Source organism: Dipodomys spectabilis, unplaced genomic scaffold, assembly GCF_019054845.1.
Source record: "Dipodomys spectabilis isolate Male_0828 unplaced genomic scaffold, ASM1905484v1 ptg000009l, whole genome shotgun sequence".
Classification (NCBI taxonomy): Eukaryota; Metazoa; Chordata; class Mammalia; order Rodentia; family Heteromyidae; genus Dipodomys; species Dipodomys spectabilis.
In genome coordinates this window covers 7,054,972-7,073,064 of record NW_024870686.1, presented here as the reverse complement: position 1 = coordinate 7,073,064, position 18,093 = coordinate 7,054,972, and the positions used below count along the sequence as shown (strand labels likewise).

The 18,093-nt window shown below is 43.5% G+C and overlaps 1 protein-coding gene across 1 annotated transcript; it reads right to left on the bottom strand.

Moving 5' to 3' along the window:
* Positions 1-139: 139 nt before the first annotated feature.
* Mboat4 (membrane bound O-acyltransferase domain containing 4) lies at positions 140-14,091 on the bottom strand. The gene is made up of 3 exons (XM_042702048.1): positions 13,973-14,091; positions 7,240-7,464; positions 140-1,094 (listed from the first exon to the last, which is right to left on the bottom strand). Exons 1-3 carry the CDS (start codon positions 14,089-14,091, stop codon positions 140-142), a joined length of 1,299 nt encoding a protein of 432 aa, XP_042557982.1.
* Between the last annotated feature and the right edge of the window lie 4,002 nt (positions 14,092-18,093).

Here is an 18,093-nt window from a genome sequence, read left to right as displayed (position 1 = left end):
AGAAATTCCTATGGTAACTCAGCAGGTATATTCATCCAAAGCTTTAAAATGCTTATTATGGAAAAGTTGGACCTACATATCTGGTAATTTCTAAAGTCATGGATTTCGTGGATGGAAAGATGAAAAGTCAGGAAAGATGTCAGTTCACTTTGTGTTTTCTCTTTGCTAGTAAGAAAAGCAAAATACAGTAGACCATGGGGAAGACACTGTTAAAAGAATTACACAGCAACCGGAGAGAAGACAGATTCCTGCCTTCCACCGCCAGCATAATGTAGGCAATGATGAGCTGGGTGTGAGCCCAGGTAAGGGCTCTGTAGAGCAGCCTTAGGGGCCAACATCTGATAAAACCATTGGCAAAGGTGTGGATCAAGTAGTCAGCTTCCACCATTACAGCCCAGCAAAGAAAACCAAACACTTGTCCTGGATGGAGCCCATGCCACCAGGCAGAGAAGGCAAAGGTCTGGAGCAACCGGCAGCCCCTGCTGCGCTGGAAGATGAGTCGTCTGAGCCACTGAGCTGTGCTTCGGTTCCACTTTCTTGTGAACAGGGCTATTCTGTGGGTGGTCTCCAGGGTCCAAATGTCTGCATCCGGGATGTATTCCTCCTCTCCAAACTCAACCCCAAAGCCCGCAGCATGGAGCAAAGAGTCATCCCGTAGCCAGTGGGAATAGTAGGTGAGTTTGAAAAGCCCAGCGGTGGTCCACATGGTGTAGACACATTCCACATGCTGGCAATCTTCCAAGCCGGGGCCTGTACTCACCAGCAGACTCAGGGCTTCTCTAAGGCACTCCAGTCCAAGAATCTGCAGGCCCCTCCAACCCAAAGCCCAGAAACCACGCCTGTGATGTGAAGGGCTGCCAGACCTCTCAACACTAGCCTGAAATCTCTGGAAAGAACACAGGGAGCCTCCCAAGAGAGCAGGGAAAAAGAGCAAGTAACTGAAATAGGGCAGAGACTTACACACATAGTCAGACCAAGAGCTCCTGTTCCTGGCGAGTCCTGATGCGGCCTCCACCTTCCCATCACAAATGTCCATGCACAGGGATGTGACCCTCTGGGTCAACAGCATGAGGCAAGAAAGAGTGATACAGAACCTGAAAGAGTTTTGAAAATGTGAAAACCTTCTCTCTCTCTCTCTCTCTCTCCCTTTCTGTCTCCCTCCCACCACACATGGCAAGAACCCAGCCCAAATCATGCTTCACAAAGATTCATTCAGAACCATGCACTCTTCCAGAATCAAAAGATGAATGATGCTAGACACCAGTGGCTCACGCCTGTAATCCCAGCTACTCCAGAGGCTAAGATCTGAGGATCAAAGTTTGAACCAGTCCAGGAAGAACAGTTTGTAAAATTGTTACCTCCAGTTAACCACCAAAAAGCTGAAAGTGAAGCTGTGGCTCAAGTGGTGGAGCACAAGCCTTGAGGGAAAAAGCTAAGGGACAATGCTCAGGACCTGAATTCAAGCCCCATAATAGCATGTGCGCACTCACGCGCACACACACACACACACACACACACACACACACACACACACACACACACACACACGATTGGGGAAGTTAAGCATTAGAGAGTAAAAGAATGATAAAGAAATTGAAGGGAAATAGTGATTATAATATTTCTAAGAATGGTCTATGAACAGTAGGATTAGAGCCAGGTGTATGGTGCATACCTAAAATCCCAATACTTGAAAGGCCAAGGCCAGACAGTCATGAGTTCAAGGTCAGTCTGAGCTACACAGTGAGAACTTTCTCAAAACAAAAAGTAAATTGAAAAAACAAAAAGAAGGATGGACTAGAGAGACTAGCTAGGATCAGAGACCTGGAAGCAATATGACACCAAAGGAAAAAAAGAAAGGCACAGTGTCTCTAATCATATAAAATAATATTTATTGGAATATTTCCAGGAAATGGAAGCAAGAGGTTTTTTTCCTTTGTTGCTGTTTTTTGTTTTCTTTTCTTTTGGTCTTCTTTTTTCATTTACCTGTCTTTGGGAGGGAAGGGAAACACAGAAATGGATGGACAAAGGGTGAACAAATGTAGCAGTGTTACTTACTAGATACCATGTTAAAAATGAACTATACAACTTGTAGGTGAGGATGGGAGGTAAAACCGAGAGAGTGAGAGAAGGGGTAACATTACCCCTCAAAACTGTACTCTTTACCTGACTTACTTACTCTGTACCTCTCCTTTATAATAACAATAACTTTTTTTACAAAGTGGTGAAGAGATTACAGACAATTAACTTAAAATTTTTATAGTGAAATTCTAAATTTTATTATTTTTAAGTGTAATGTGAAAATGCAAAAACAACAAGAAGGCAGCCTCACAGAGTTTGTTGAACAAAATCAAAGGAACTCAAACAGACTTCAAATAGCATTTTCTGAGGCTTATAAAATTTGCTGGTTATTGGTTAGTTTTCATTTCTTATGTGTGTGTGTGTGTGTGTGTGTGTGTGCGTGTGTGTGAGTGTGTGCGTGTTTGTGTGTGTGTGTGTGTGTGTGTGTGTGTGTGTGAGTGTGCGCGCACGCGCCTCATGGGCTTGAACTCCGGGCCTGGGCCCTGTCCCTCAGCTCTTCAGCTCAAGGCTAGCACTCTCCCACTTGAGCCACAGCGCCACTTCCAGTCTTCTGGTGGTTAATTGGAGATAAAAGTCACAAGCACTTTCCTACCCAAGCTGGTTTTGAACAACAATCCTCAGATCTCAGCCTCCTGAGTAGCTCACAGGTGTGAGCCTCCGGTGCCTGGCTAGTTTTCATTTCTTTAATGATGCATGATATCATAGTTTTCTCATGTTTCTGACTTCATATACTTTGTCTTTCTTTTTTCTGCACTTGCTATTTAGTTGTTTATATCCACAAGTTTTCATTTGCAATGTTCATTTTCTTCTTATGAATTTAAAACTACTTGTTAATAGTAAGCATATTTTTTAAATTTAATTTTATTGTCAAGGTGATGTACAGAGTAAGGCTTAAATTTACATAAGTAAGGTAGTGAGTATATTTCTTGTCAAACTTGTTACCCCCTAATATAATAAGCATATTAACTCCTATCTTGCTGTATATGTTACAATGATTCAGTCTTCAATCTTAGGGATTTTTTGTTGTAGTTATTGTTTGTTTTTCTTATTCTTTTTAAATATGCACCAAGTGCTCACTACAAGGTGCTGTTCAACTTTGGAGTTTGCTAAGGAGTGTGACTGGGTGTTGTGAATCATCAGCCACTTGCAATTTGTTCTTCAGTTATCTAAATGCTAATGGCTCACACGCATAATCCTCACTACTTAGGAGGCTAGATTTTAGGATTACAGTTCAAAGCTAGACCAGGAGAAAAATCTGAGACTCTTATCTCCAATTCACCAACAAAAAGCCAGAAGTAGAGGTGTGGCTCAAGTGGTAGAGCACCAGGCTTCAGCAGAAAAGCTAAGTAAGAGCAAATGGCCCTGAGTTCAAGTCCAAGTACTGGCCCCAAATAAATAAATAAATAAATGTTATAAAAATTTTTCTAAATGCTCACTCATCCACGATCAAAGATCTATGGAGGAGAGCTAGGCACTGCTGGCTCAAGCCAATAATCCTATCTACTCAGGAGGCTGAGATCTGAGGATCTCATTTTAAAGCCAGCCAAGGCATTAAAGTCCATGAGACTCTGATCTACAAATTAAGCACCTAGAAAGCTGGAAGTGGAGCTGTGACTACAGTGCTAGAATGCTATCCTTGAGCAAAAAAGCTCAGGGATGGTGCCCAGACTCTAAAATCAAGCCCCAGGACCCAACACACACACACATCACCTGTTCTATGGAGGAGACCTGGCTGGTGAAAACCATACCTTCTAGAACACAGATGCTGTGCAATGGAGAGAAAACCATCCCCAAGTGTGGCCATGTGCGTCTAAAGACATAAATCCTCTCACTTGATTTATCCTGACTAAAAGCAGGATAGCTTTCAAATACCACCAGCCCATCAACTCACCTTGTGCTGTGGGCTGACTTCATAAGCTAGTCCTAGCACCTAGTCACCTGTATTTGGAGACAGGGCCTTCAAAGAGGCCTAATCCAATATGATTGGTGTCTTGGTGAAAGGAGATTAGGACACAGACACAAAGGGAAGAGCTTGTGAGGAGGCAGGGAGAGGACAGCCATCTCCTAATCTCCTAGCCAGAGAAAGAAACCAACCCTTGCAGACACCTTCATCTTGAACTTCCAGACTCTAGAACTGTGAGGAAATCAAAGTTCTGTTGTCTAAACTGTCCAGTCTGAACTGGGTACCAGTGGCTCACACTTATAATCCTAGCTACTCAGGAAGCTGAGATCGGAGGATTGCAGTTTAAAGCCAGCCCAGACATGAAAGTCATGAGACTCTTACCTCCAATTAACCACTAGAAAACAAGATATGGAGCTGTGGCTCAAAGTGGTAGAGTGCTACCCTTGAGTAGAAGAGCTCAAGGACAGCACCTAGGCCCTGAGTTCAGGCCCCAAACTGACAAAATAAACTGTCCATTCTGTGAGCTTTACCTTGGACATTCTGTCAGTGTCACACCCATTTTCCTTTCAGGCTTGGCTCAGCCTTCTTTCTAGGCAGCCAAATCCTGTTTAACTTGCCCATCCAGCCTCCAGCAGGTGCTGGCCTCACTACTCAAGTCCTGACTCACCACATTCCACGCAGTCCTTCCCATGTCCTGCTCCCCTGCCACCTTGCCTTCCCCTCACAGAAGCAAGTCTGGGGGCTGGGAAGGTGGCTCAGTGGTAGAGTGCTTGCCTTGCAGGCATGAGGCCCTGGGTTTGATTCCTCAGCACCAAATAAGCAGAAAAAGCCAGAAAAAGTGGTGTTGTGACTCAAGTGGTAGAGCACTAGCCTTGAGCTGAAGAGCTGAGGCCCAGAGTTCAGGCCCCATGACCAACAAAAAGAAGAAGAAAGAGGAGGAAGAGGAGGAGGAAGAAGAAGAGGAGGAGGAGAAGAAGAAATAAGTCTGAGGTTTCTGGAGAAAACTGTTATAATAATAATTTGGGGGTTTTTTTCCTTTTTTTTTTGAAACAGTCTGACTATGTAACCCAGGCTAGAACCCATGATCCTCCTGCCTCAACCTCCTGAGTGTTGGGATTATAGAATGCTCACCATCACACTCTGTTTATACTGATTTTTAAGAAAATTAGTAGTGCCAGTTACTAAAGAAGCAGAGGTAGGTGGACAGAAGTCTAAGGCAAGCCCAGGGCAAAATGGAGAGACATTATCTGAAAAACAGACTAAAAGCAAAGGCTTAGAGTTATGGTTCAATGCCTAATATCACCAAAGAAAAAAGACTCGATGGCAATCATATCAGCCAATTGTATTGTTCAAGGAAAATATTTTCCGTTGTGTATATAAAAATAATCTTCACAAATGCCTCACTAGCCAATCCAGTATTATCTCTTTAAGGAATAAATTCATAATGTTATCTATCTTACCCATGACATTAACTGTAAACTCCATTGCAAATATATCATTTAAGAAAGAAAGCAAGCAAGCAAGAAAGCAAGCAAGCAAGAAAGCAAGAAATATTATTCTAGGTTTACTAATGATGGTCAATCAAGAGAACTGCTGTCAGGCTATCATCAGAGAAGACTGCCTGGAGCCATCATAGCTTCTGTTAAAAAGTGACACAGACCCAACCAGATCAAGGGAAGAAACCAGAACATAAAGCCTCAGGAACACAAAGATACTTATTTCTCCTAATCTTGGTCATCTCCCTGACTCATGAAAACAAGTGTCCAGGCTGTAATTAGCTCTGGGTTTTTGTTTTTTTTTCTAGATTGGGTGGGGGAGGAGGGACAGCTGAGTCTGAATGAAAATAAAACTCTTACACAGCAACAGCCCCCATGGGAAGGCAGCAAGGCTCATGGTGGCAATTTATGCCCGCTGGCCGTGTACCTCAACCTCCAAGCTGAGGTCAGCCTGAAGTAAGCACACTGGGTCTAAGCCAAAGGCCTTAATAATAGAGGACATTCTTTAGTTTACAAATGTGTTTTGAGTTGGTAAATTCCAGAAAAGTCTTACTCTCCTTAGATGATTGGTTCTTGATTTTCCTTGATTGTGTCCACATTTAATTTGTTTTGGCTTATATTTAACATCTTTGTTAGATCTGAGTGTTCACTGGTTATTTACTTTGATTGCATTCACATCAGATTTGCTTTCTACTTTGTTAAGAGTAATTCCATGCAGCTTGTGTGGTTTTTGTGCTAAAGTTAGTTGTATTCGGGCAGTAGGGCTTTGTGACAAGATTCCCCCTGCCGTCTGCTAGTACTCCAATTAAGACTCCAAATTCTTCCTTTTAAGTGGTGGCTTCTCTGTTCTTGTGACAATCTACCATACAACAAGCCAACTGTGCTATCATATCCAGGGCAGGCCTTCCTGGGGGCTATAGACTTCACACTCTCCTGGGCACAATGACAATCACAACCAAATGCATATACTGTGCCAGGTAGTGGCTATGTGTAGTCACAGAATTAAATTTACATTCACTATCCTTAATGCTCACAACAGTCCTTCAAGATAACTATTGCTCTTTTTGTCTGTCTGTCTGTCTGTCTGCCTGTCTGTCTGTCTGTGTATGTACATTTTTTTTCTAGCAGAAGACATTAAACGAAGTATAGTGACATACCTGTCATCTCAGCTACTGAAAAGGCTGAAGTAGGCGAATCTTAGTTCAAAGCTAAATCAGGCAAAAACTAGAGATGCTACTTTCAAAACAAAGTTAAAGCAAAGGGGCTAGGGTAATTCAATCCCCCAGAACTGCCAAAAAATAAGGAAGGCAGGAAAGGAAAGAAAGAAAGAGAGAGAGAGAAAGAAAGAGAGAGAGAAAGGATAGAGAAGAAGGTTGAAGGTGAGTGAAGCTAAGTAACTTTCCTAAGAGTAACTTTCTCAGATGGGAAAGGATGAAGATTCAAATTCAGTACCCATGTTCTCTTCACCTCTACCACAGGGTACCACCCCTAGTCTACTCAGGACAACCAAGCAGGCAAGAAGCCTTACCTCGGGCTGGGAAGGTGGCTCAGTGGTAGAGCACTTGCCTTGCATGAATGAGGCCCTGGGTTCGATTCCTCAGCACCACATAAGCAGAAAAAAAAAGCCGGAAGTGGCTCTGTGGCTCAAGTGGTAGAGCGCTAGCCTTGAGCTGAAGAGCTGAGGGACAGAGCGCAGGTCCAGAGTTCAGGCCCCACAACCGAACCCCCCAAAAAATTTAAATAAAAAAAAAGAAGCCTTACCTCACAGAGGGAGGCTCCTGAAGATAGTACTCGGTGTAATGTAGACCCAGGTGACACAGTGTCTGCCAGCTCATCTGGAAGAAGAAAGTCCACCGGTGGACGTCCTGTGGGCCAAGTGAAGAGAGCAGAACCATGGCACAGAGAGCAGAAGTAAAGACAAGAAGAGCATAGGGACCCATGGCAGCCACGGCCAAGGCCCCTCCTCCAGCCAGCAGAAAGAGGTACCTGAAAGGAAAGGGACAAGCTAGTGAGCCTCAGAACAGTGAGGCAAATGCAGCAGTTCAGAAAGCATCTCAGGAAGCCAATCAAGGTAGATCCTACATAACACCTAAAGAGACCACATGGTCAAGGGGCACCAGTGGCTCACACCTATAACCCTAGCTACTCAGGAGGCTGAGATGTGAGGATCATTGTTTGAAACTAGCACAGTCAGCCAAACCTGAAAGACTCTTTTCTCCAATTATCCAGCAAAAAGCTGGAAGTGGAGATGTGGCTCAAGTAGCAGAGTGCCAGTCTTGAGTGGAAAAGTCAAACAAGTGTGCAAGACCCTGAGTTCAAGCGCCAACACTGGCATTGTTAATAATTAATTATTATCGCTATTAATTATTATTATTAGAGACCATACTGCTGTCACACCAGAGCCCTCTCTTTTTATTTTTATTTTTTGGGTCCGGTCGTGGGGCCTGAACTCTGGGCCTGGGCACTGTCCCTCAGCTCTTCAGCTCAAGGCTAGCGCTCTACCACTTGAGTCACAGCACCACTTCCCGCTTTTTTCTTTTTGCTTATGTGGTGCTGAGGAATCGAACCCAGGACCTCAGGCATGCAAGGCAAGTGCTCTACCACTGAGCCAACTTCCCAGCCAGAGCCCTCTTGATCTTCTGAAGGAAAAAGTGAGAGTACACTTGTAAACTACAATCGTAGAAGAGAAATCTCATCTCCACCCTTAGTGCCCTGGAAGCCTTTCTATTGGTTGTCCAGCATCTGTGTTGAAAAACACATTCTTCAGATGAGAAAGAACTCAGTGGTCCATTGTTACTTAGGGCACTGCACCCTATTTGCCCAGGACAACCAAGTGGTGATCTAACCAGACTCTCACCCAATGTAGGCCACCACTGTCCCTATCAGTCCTGGGAGACTTGCTGTACTGAGTGTTGAACTCAAGAACTTGTGCTTACTAGGCAGATGCTCTACCACTTGAACCACTCCACCAGCCCCTTTTGTCTTGTTTTTTTGAGATAGGGTTTTCCTTTATGGTTGGGGGCCTGCACTATGATCCTCCTATTTGTGCTTCTCCCATAGCTGGAATGACAGGCATATGCTGTCATGCCCAGCAATAGTTTGTTGGAATGGAATCTAGAAAACAGATTTTTTATTTTTATATTTTGCTTGGGCTAGGCTTGAACCAGGATCTTCCAATCTCTCCCTTCCAAGTAACTAAGGTTACCAGCATGAGCTAATATAGCGATGCAGAAAATACTTATAACTGCCCCCTTACTCTACTACTGTTCTCTAGATCTTAGGAGTTCCCATTTGGTTTGTTTTCATTGTTTATTAATATTCTTGTGAGAAATCTTCATAGTCACTGTAGATTGAGTGGCTTCAGAATCTTTTTTTTTTTTTTGGGTCCGGTCGTGGGGCCTGAATTCTGGGCCTGTGCGCTGTCCCTCAGCTCTTCAGCTCAAGGCTAGCGCTCTACCACTTGAGCCACAGTGTCACTTCCGGCTTTTTTCTTTTTGCTTATGTGGTGCTGAGGAATCGAACCCAGGGCCTCGAGCATGCAAGGCAAGCGCTCTACAGACACTGAGACACCTTCCCAGCCCCAGAATCTTTACTCCTTGTCAGCACCAGCATTTGTCTTTTTCCACCTCCATGACTACCTCCATTTTGTTTGCCACTTCCTTAAAGTCTTTTTCTCTTCATATACACTGTATCTTGCAAGTCTACACTTGAGTTCATTTTTGTTTGTATGATTTAATCTAAGGAATTGAAAACTATGACATTGCTCATCACCAAAATAAGGTCTGAATATAAACCCAAAGGGAATACCCAGTGCTGGGCACCGGTGGCTCACACCTGTAATTCTAGCTACTCAGGAGGCTGAGATCTGAGGATCGTGGTTCAAAGCCAGCCTGGGCAGGAAAGTCTGTGAGACTCTTATCTCCAATAAACCATCACAAAACTGGAAGTGGCTCTGTGGCTCAAGTGGTAAAGTGCTTGCCTTGAGCTGAAGAGCACAGAGACAGTGCCCAGGCCCAGAGTTCAAGCCCCATGACCAACCAAAAAACTAAAAAGCCCGGGGGGGGGGGGGGGCGGGGGAGAGATACCCAGTGCCCAGTGTGGTTTGTACATTTTCGCCAATTTTCCCCAACTTTTTTTTGCATTTTTATTATTATTAAAAAGGTGATATTCAGAGGGGTTACAGTAACGTAAGTCAGATAAAGAATACATTTCTTTGTGGATGTCACTCCTTGCCTTGCTTTCTCCTAGTTTTTCCCTTTTGCCCCACCCACAAGTTGTATAGTTCATTTTCAACGTAGTATCTAGTGTGTAGCACTGTTGCATTTGTTCACCCTTTGTTGCACCATTTCTGGGCTTCCTCTTACCCTCCCAAAGAGATAGATAAACAAACTGAAGGAGAACAAAAGGAGAAGAAAGCAAAAACAGCAACAAAGGGGAAAAAAAAAACCTCTTGTTCCCATATCCTGGAGTTCATTTCAAAAACATCATTTTATATGATCAGATGTACATAGCTATTGCACCTTTGTGATGCTCTCTTAAGAATATCCTCCTTTGGTCTCGCTCTGTGTGAATGCCTAGAGACCTGTATAATTTATCATGTCCCAGGGTATTGTTTTTTCTCCTCAGTATTAATGCCTTTCTGGGTAATGGGCATCAACACTCATTGCCACTGAAGCCTCCACTGGTCAGGAGTCCCTGGTCTCCATGGTTACAGTTCTTCCAATGTTGGGAAGCACCTACATGGAAGAAGTGGTGGTTGGCCCACTGCCGCCCTCACCAGCCATGGCCAGGAGGATCTGCACAGGCCTGGAAGACTTTACGTGGATTTAGTTCTTCTTTCTGCATTACATGCAGGGTTTTCAAAAATTAGAACAAGCACCCTCTGTATAGTAGCTTTACAATAAAAAAAAAATTAGAACAAGTAAATAAAGCTGAATGAAGGGGTCAAAAAACATCAAATGGGTCTGGTCAGGGTCAGTAAGGGGAAGGAAAGAAGCCTATATTTTCTCTACGAACTCCAAAACAGTGAATATATCCCAGGGAGTATATCATAGCTCTGCACAGGGAAGGCCATTGCATTCATTGGTAAGAATTACTTTCTTAGGGAAACCAATAGGTGCCCAAGTGGATATACTGTATGTCATTAAAGACTTGAGCTACTTCTGTGCTTTTCATTGAATCTCCACCCAGGAGGTCTCCACTGTACCCCAAAAGCTGTGATCACTATGGAAAAATGAGGGGGACACTTATTCTTTGTATAACAGAAGTAACCAGAAACAGCCTTCCCACTCAGAGGCAACTACCCTAGGGGAATTACAAACATTGAAATGTCTATACCGGTATACAGTGAAGGATGGGTAATTTACTGTGTGCTTTTAATAATATTTATTTCCTTCTAGGCATTGTACAAAGTATCCTTTACAAGAAATACTTTTACTTAAGCTTTAAAATAACCCTATTAGCCAAGTGCCAGTGGTTTATGTCTGTAATCCTAGCTAGTCAGGAGGCTGAAATCTGGGATCACAATTCAAAGACAGCCTGGGTAGAAAAAGAAAAAAGACTCAGTCTCCAATTAATCTGCAAAATGCTGTACAGGAGGTATGGCTTAAGTGTAGAGCACCAGCCATGGGTAAAAAAAGCAGAGCAAGAGTTCACCACCGTGGGTTCAAGCCCCAAGCACTGGAACACACAAAGGATAATGCCATTATTATTTCTATCTTACAGAGAGAGGTTATTCACAGGCACAAGGTCTCTCAATGAGTAAGGGACTTAGGACTCAGCAGACCAACCTCAAAGTAAGCTATCATAACCTGAGGATAACTCAATTCCCCAATTAATTCTTATTAACTGCTTGTTTTATTTTATTGCTTTGTGATTCTTTCTCTTTATAGCTGTTCTCTTTGTAACTGTTCTTCCCTCCTCCATCTGCTGGAAACAAAGCTAAGGACCATCAAGAGTAAACATGAAATAACATGGCATCGTTTAATGAAACTTAGATTTTAGTTAAGAAAATCCAGTAGAGTTGGGGTGTAACAGTGGTAGGCCACTTACTCAGTATGCAAGGCCCTGGGATCAAATCACCAGTGCCACAGACACAGACACACACACAGATACACACAGACACACAGACACACACACACACACACAGAGGGAGGGAGAAACTCATGTGTAAAAGTCCTCATTTTCAAAGTAAAGGAATCCATCAAGAGATCTTCTAATTTGGGGAGGGGAAGGGAAATAACAAAATGCTGAAATAAGGATACAGGTTGACCCATTGTAACAATAAGATGTACAAGACACTATGTTAAAAATGAACTTTACAACTTGGAAGGGAGAGGGAGGAGTTGGGGAGGTGGGGAGGTAAGGGATAGTAGGGGAAAAACAGGAGGTAACAATGCTGGATAAGAAATATACTCATTACCTTACTCGTGTAACTAATCCTCTGTACAGTATTTTTACCAAAAAAATGCAAAATTAAAAAATAAAATTAAAAGATACCTCTAGCAAAAGAGGGGTGGTCTTAGCTAGGTGCTGGTGGGTCATGCCTGTAATCCTAGCTACTCAGGAGGCTGAGATCTGAGGATCACGGTTCAAAGCCAGCCCGGGCAAGAAAGTTTGTGAGACTCTTATCTCCAATAAACTACTCAGAAAACCAGAAGTAGCGCTGTGGCTCAAGTGGTAGAATGCTAGCCTTGAGCTGAAGAGCTGAGGGACAGTGCCCAGGCCCAGAGTTCAAGTCTGATGACCAACAACAACAAAAATAGATGGCCTTTGAGGAATAGATTATTTTAGTATTCAAAAAGACATCCATTAAACTTTTTAAAAATAGGAATTGTCTTTAATAAAGAGGTTATTTGACATAAAATTTATTACACTCATAGTTATAAAATCTCTAGTGACAGTAACTAGTAGACAGTAACTTTAGAACCACACATTGGTATATAACTAATCTATCAAGGTATGCTTTGATTTACTTCTCCAAGAAATCACTCAAGGCATATTTTGAGAAAAAATCACACGTTTTTAGCTGGGTGCTATAATCCTAGCTACTTTTGAGGCTGAGATAGGGAGGATTGTAATCCAAGGCCAGCTCAGACAAAAAGTTCTGAAGAGAAAGCCAGGCACCCGTGGCTGAAGTCTTAGTCCAAGGATATTCCTGCCATCTCAGGAGGCTAAGAACAGAGGACCAAAATTCAAAACCAGCCTAGGAAGGTCTGTGAGACTCTCAGAAAAAGCCAGAAGTAGAGTTGTAGCTCAAATGGTATAGTGCTAGCCTTGAGTGAGATAGTTAAGAACATGAGTTCAAGCCCTGTAACTTGCGCGTGCACGCGCCCGCGCGCGCGCGCACACACACACACACACACACACACACACACACACACACACGAAAAATCTCTCAAGGCTCCTTCTTAAATGATAGGTGAGTTGATAGCACATGCCTGTCTCTTCCTAGCTACAAAGAAAAGCCTTAAATAGGCAGATCAGAGTCCAAGCATGTGCCTGGGTAGGAAGCAAAATCCTGTATTTTAAAAAAAAGGTACATCTGGGCACAGTGGTGCATGCCTGTAAACCTAGCTACTCAGGAGGCTGAGATCTGAGGACTGACGTTAGAAGCCAGTCTGGGCAGGAAGTCCGTAAGACTCTTTTTTTTTTTTTTTTTTTGGTCAGTCATGGGGCTTGAACTCTGGGCCTGGGCATTTTCTCTGAGCTCTTCAGCTCAAGGCTAGCACCCTACCACTTGAGCCACAGTGCCACTTCCAGTTTTTTCTGTTTATGTGCTTCTGAGGAATCAAACCCAGGGCATCATGCATGCGAGGCAAGCACTCTACCGCTGAGCCACCTTCCCAGTCCCCATAAGACTCTTACATCCAATTAACCACCAAAAAGTCAGAAGTGGAGCTGTGGATCAAGTGGTAGAATGTTAGATGAGGAAAAAAAACAGAAAAAGAAAAAAAGCCCAGGGCCAATATCCTGGCCCTGAGTTCAACACCAGGACCGGCACCAAAAACAAGCGAGCAAACAAGCAAAAAACAGTCACACAAAAAAAGAATGGAGGCCTAACTTATCAGTAAACCAACTGCCTAGCAAGTTTAAGGCCCTGAGTTCAATCCACTACTGCCAAGAAAATTACATTTTTTTACAAGTGTAACATTTGAATGTTGATTTATATAAAATATAATTTTATTGCAAATAACTGCTCAAGAATATCTGAGATTTGGGGTTCGACAGAGAACTTCGGTACCATCCCAATATTCATCTCTCCCCAGTTTTTTTTTTACCCATTTCCCGTTTAATGTGTACACTTGGACTCAATGTAGACACAATGTCAGTTGGTCTATTTTACATAAACATTACCTAACAACCAATAATCAGTTGTAGGAATAGTAAGCTAAAACCAAGTATAACTAATATATGATCATCACACACAGGCAGTCTGCTCTGTGCTCTTCACCCTATTAAAGTATTACCAAGTTCAAGAGCAAGTCCAGCCTACCTGGCCTGAATGGAAAAGGAGTCCTTGTTGCAGAGATAATGAAACAGCAATGCAAAAGGAAAGGCAGCCCCTTGATAAAATGATACAGGATATACGGTGAACAGTGGAAGCCAATCCATTATGAGCTGTGACGAAAACAAAAAACAAAAAAACAAAAACACTCTCCCTCTGAGAGCCACCTTGCAGGAGAAATGGCAGCCAGGTTCTCCCTGGCCTTTTAATCTGGTTTAGGAAGCCCTGGCTGAGCAAGAGCTCTAGAGATAAGTAGCATAAGAGTTGGCTTTCTGATCATGGAAACTGCACTAGGGAAACCAATATATTTTGATGTGATACTACTTCAGAACACATACTGAAAACATTGCCTTCCAAAGTTGTGCTCTAGAGTTTACACAGTATAATATTTACCTTTCCAGTGTTCCTGTTGTCATATTTTCTTCACTAAGTGAATGAAAAATCTCACTTTCAGTTGTGGACAGATAAGTCCTGGGCTGGAGAGGGAAATGAACACATGAGCAGGATTAAGGAGTGCAGGAGCTCAAGGCAAAAAAAGCCAAACAAGATTTCCCCTTCTTAAACTCAACTCTCATTCAAGAACTGTTGGCGCACACCTGTAATCCTAGCTACTCAAGAGGCTGAGATCTGAGGATTATGGTTTGAAGCCAGCCCAGGAAAGGAAAGTCCATGAGACTTTTATTTCCACACGATTCTTACTTCCAATAAAATCCCAAAATGCCAAAAGTAGAGCTGTGGCTTAAGTGATAGAGCACTCCCCTTGAGCTCAGGGACAGCACCTAGGCCCTGAGTTCAAGCCCCAAGAAAAAAGAAAGAAAGGAAAATCCCATAACTACCACTTCTTTCTGTAACTTCATTTCTCACATCAGGCACCCTGATATGACTGTGTGCACTTTACAGGCACACTGGGAGCTCTATGAGGGAGGATTTTGTTATGCTGGGGCTGTGTCCTCAGCACAGAGGACAGCCCTCAACATACACTTTGTACTCAATAAAATAACTATGTGTCCAATTTGAAAAGGTTTTGATAAAGCACAAGGGTGGAAAGGACACATTTAAAAGGAAATTCTTTGGAGGATGGACAAATAATATGAAGATGACTACTTAGAGGCAAAATGAGAGGCCATCTCTTGACTAGGAGAGATCCACCTCCTGACCCTGGGCTCAGCTAGTTGTCATCACTGAAGACCCCAGTAAGAGCAAGTAACCTTAAATAAAGGATGAGGAGAGTCAAATAGAAAGAGAACTTTGGGGCAAGGATTGCCTCTTAGTGACTCCCAGAGCTGCACAGATGAGAAGACTCATGATGGACTGGGGACCTTGGAGCCAATTAGTTCACTCTCTGAAACCAAACTCCTTCCTCTCAGACAGAATAATGAATTAGAGGGCTGGGAAGGTGGCTCAATGGTAGAGTGCTTGCCTTGCATGCATGAGGCCCTGGGTTCGGTTTCTCAGTACCACATAAGCAGAAAAAGCTGCGAGTGGTGCTGTGGCTCAAGTGGTAGAGCACTAGCCTTGAGCTGAAGAGCTGAGGGACAACGCACAGGCCCAAAGTTCAAGCCCCACAACCGACCAAAAAAACAATAACAAAAATAAATTAGACAAAATAATGCCTGCTCAGGCAGGCGCTGGTGGCTCACACCTGTAATCCTAGCTACTCAGGAGGCTGAGATCTGAGGATCACGGTTCAAAGCCAGGCTGGGCAGAAAAGTCCATGAGACTCTTATCTCCAATAAACCACTAGAAAACTGGAAGTGGCTCTGTGGCTCAAGCGCTTGCCTTGAGCTGAAGAGCACAGGGATAGAGCCCATGCCCAGAGTTTAAGCCCCATGACCAAAAAATAAAAATAATGCCTGCTCAATAGAATTAGAAAAATTAGATGAACCATGGAAAAGCACAAAATATAAACTCGGCTTACTGAGTGCATTTGAAGGGAAATCAACTGTATAATAAAACATATGAGCATGTATCACCCAAACCAGCCTGTGGTTGTACTGGGAAGCAGTGGAAATTTTACAAGTTGGAGCTTAAACCATGAGCTGGTGGCTCATTCCTATAGTCCTAAACTACTCAAGAGGCTGGGATCTGAGGATCATGGGATTGTGTCTCAAAGCCAGCCAGGGTAGGAACATCCATGAGACTTATCTCTAATTAACTGGCAACAAAAAGCCAGAAATAGAGCACTAGCCTGAAACAAAAAATCTCAGGGACATCCCTCAGGCCCTGAGTTCAAGGGCTCAGTACAGGTGTGTGTGGGTGCGCATGCATGCAAACACACACACACACACACACACACACACACACACACACACACACACACACACACACACACACACACACACACAGAGCTGGGGCCTAGCAGAAGAAAGTTAGTTTCAGGGGCATGTCCTTGAAGGGAACATTGGGACCCCAGTCTCTGTCTCTCTCTTTCTGTGCTTCCTTGCTATCAGGAGATAAACAGCCTCCTTAACCACATGTGACTAACATTCTGTTTGGCTCTCCCGTTGGCTCTGTTTCTCTGGTTGCACACCATATATGTGATGCCTGGGACATGCGGGCAGAAGATGCTGGGGGCAGGGCAGAAAAAGTGGATTGGGGAAAAGGCAGCAAGTGGAAGTAGTTGTGTGTGGAGAGCAGGTTGGCTTTTTGGAGAAAGTTGTGATTGAGCATGGAGGAAGACCAGGAGGAGTGAGATGCTGGGGGTGGGGGACAGGGTAGATAGGCTGGATCTAGTCTACATAGACACTGTCTGTGCAAAGTAGTTCAGGCTTTAAGAGGAAATACAAGGAAATGAACTGGATTTGATTTTTAGAGGATGTTTGGGCTACAAGAACATGATTTGGGGGTTGGATAGATCAGAGGGTGGAGGGGCTGGGAAGGTGGCTCAGTGGTAGAGCGCTTGCCTTGCATGCATGAGGCCCTGGGTTTGATTCCTCAGCACCACATGAGAAAAAAGAAAACAGCCGGAAGTGGTGCTGTGGCTCAAGTGGTAGAGCGCTAGCCTTAAGCTGAAGAGCTGAAGGACAGCGCCCAGGCCGAGTTCAGGCCCCATGACTGGACTGCCCCTCCCCCCCAAAAAAAGCTCCTGTTTTGGAGGTTTTAGGTTAGATAGGTTTTTGAGACATCCAAATGGAGATATCAAGTAGTCAATTGAATATCAGGTCTGAGCCTCTGCAGAGGAAAGAGCTAGAGATATAATTTGAGAAGACCTGCAGGTAGAGAACAGCACTTAATCTGTAGGAAGATTGAGATTTCCCAGAATCAGAAAAGAGCCAAGGCCTATTAGGAGGAACCTAGCAACTAAAGAAAAGCTAGGTGACTGAAATAACAAGATAAGAGGAATGAAATATACCTGCTCCCTGGAGCCGGTGAGACTCAAACCCATGATCAGTGAAAGGAGTCACCAGAACTCAGTCAATCTGGCTGGAAGCTTTTTATTTAACCACATGGCATCAGTCCCAGCTTGAACAGCTGGAGAACAGCCCTGTTGGCTGTTCACAGGGGATTTTTATAGGAAGGGGTTTCATGTAGGTGATGTTTACCAAAGCAAGCAAGAGCATAGGCAAAACATAATCTTGACTTGGTCAGCATGACCAATACTATTAATGCTATTGACACTATTGATACTTGATTACAAAAAGTCAAAACATATCATTGGATGACAGAAGTCAAAATACAACCTTGGGTGGGATGGTCTATTTTACAGGAATGAGTTTTATTATAAGCTCCTGATTAATACAGCAACTCAGTGCAGCTGGTGATAAGCCTCAAGGTTGTCAGGAGCCTTCTGCAAAGCTGCCAGCTTGGTAAACTTGAGAGATATTCTTTTGCTTTTTAGCAAGGATGTAAAGGAGCTAAGGCTGACTGCTGCTAGTCAGTGTTAGCCTGAAGTTTTTCTATACCAAGAGGTTTTGTCCTTTATCAATAATTTAGTTCTGTATTCAGACTTTACATGTTACAGGAAACACCTGTGATCAGGGCGCTCTCTCTCTCTACATATATATATATATATATATATATATATATATATATATATATATATACATACATATATATAATGGGGGGGGCAGGGTTGGTCATGGGGCCTGAACTCTGGGCCTGGGCGCTGT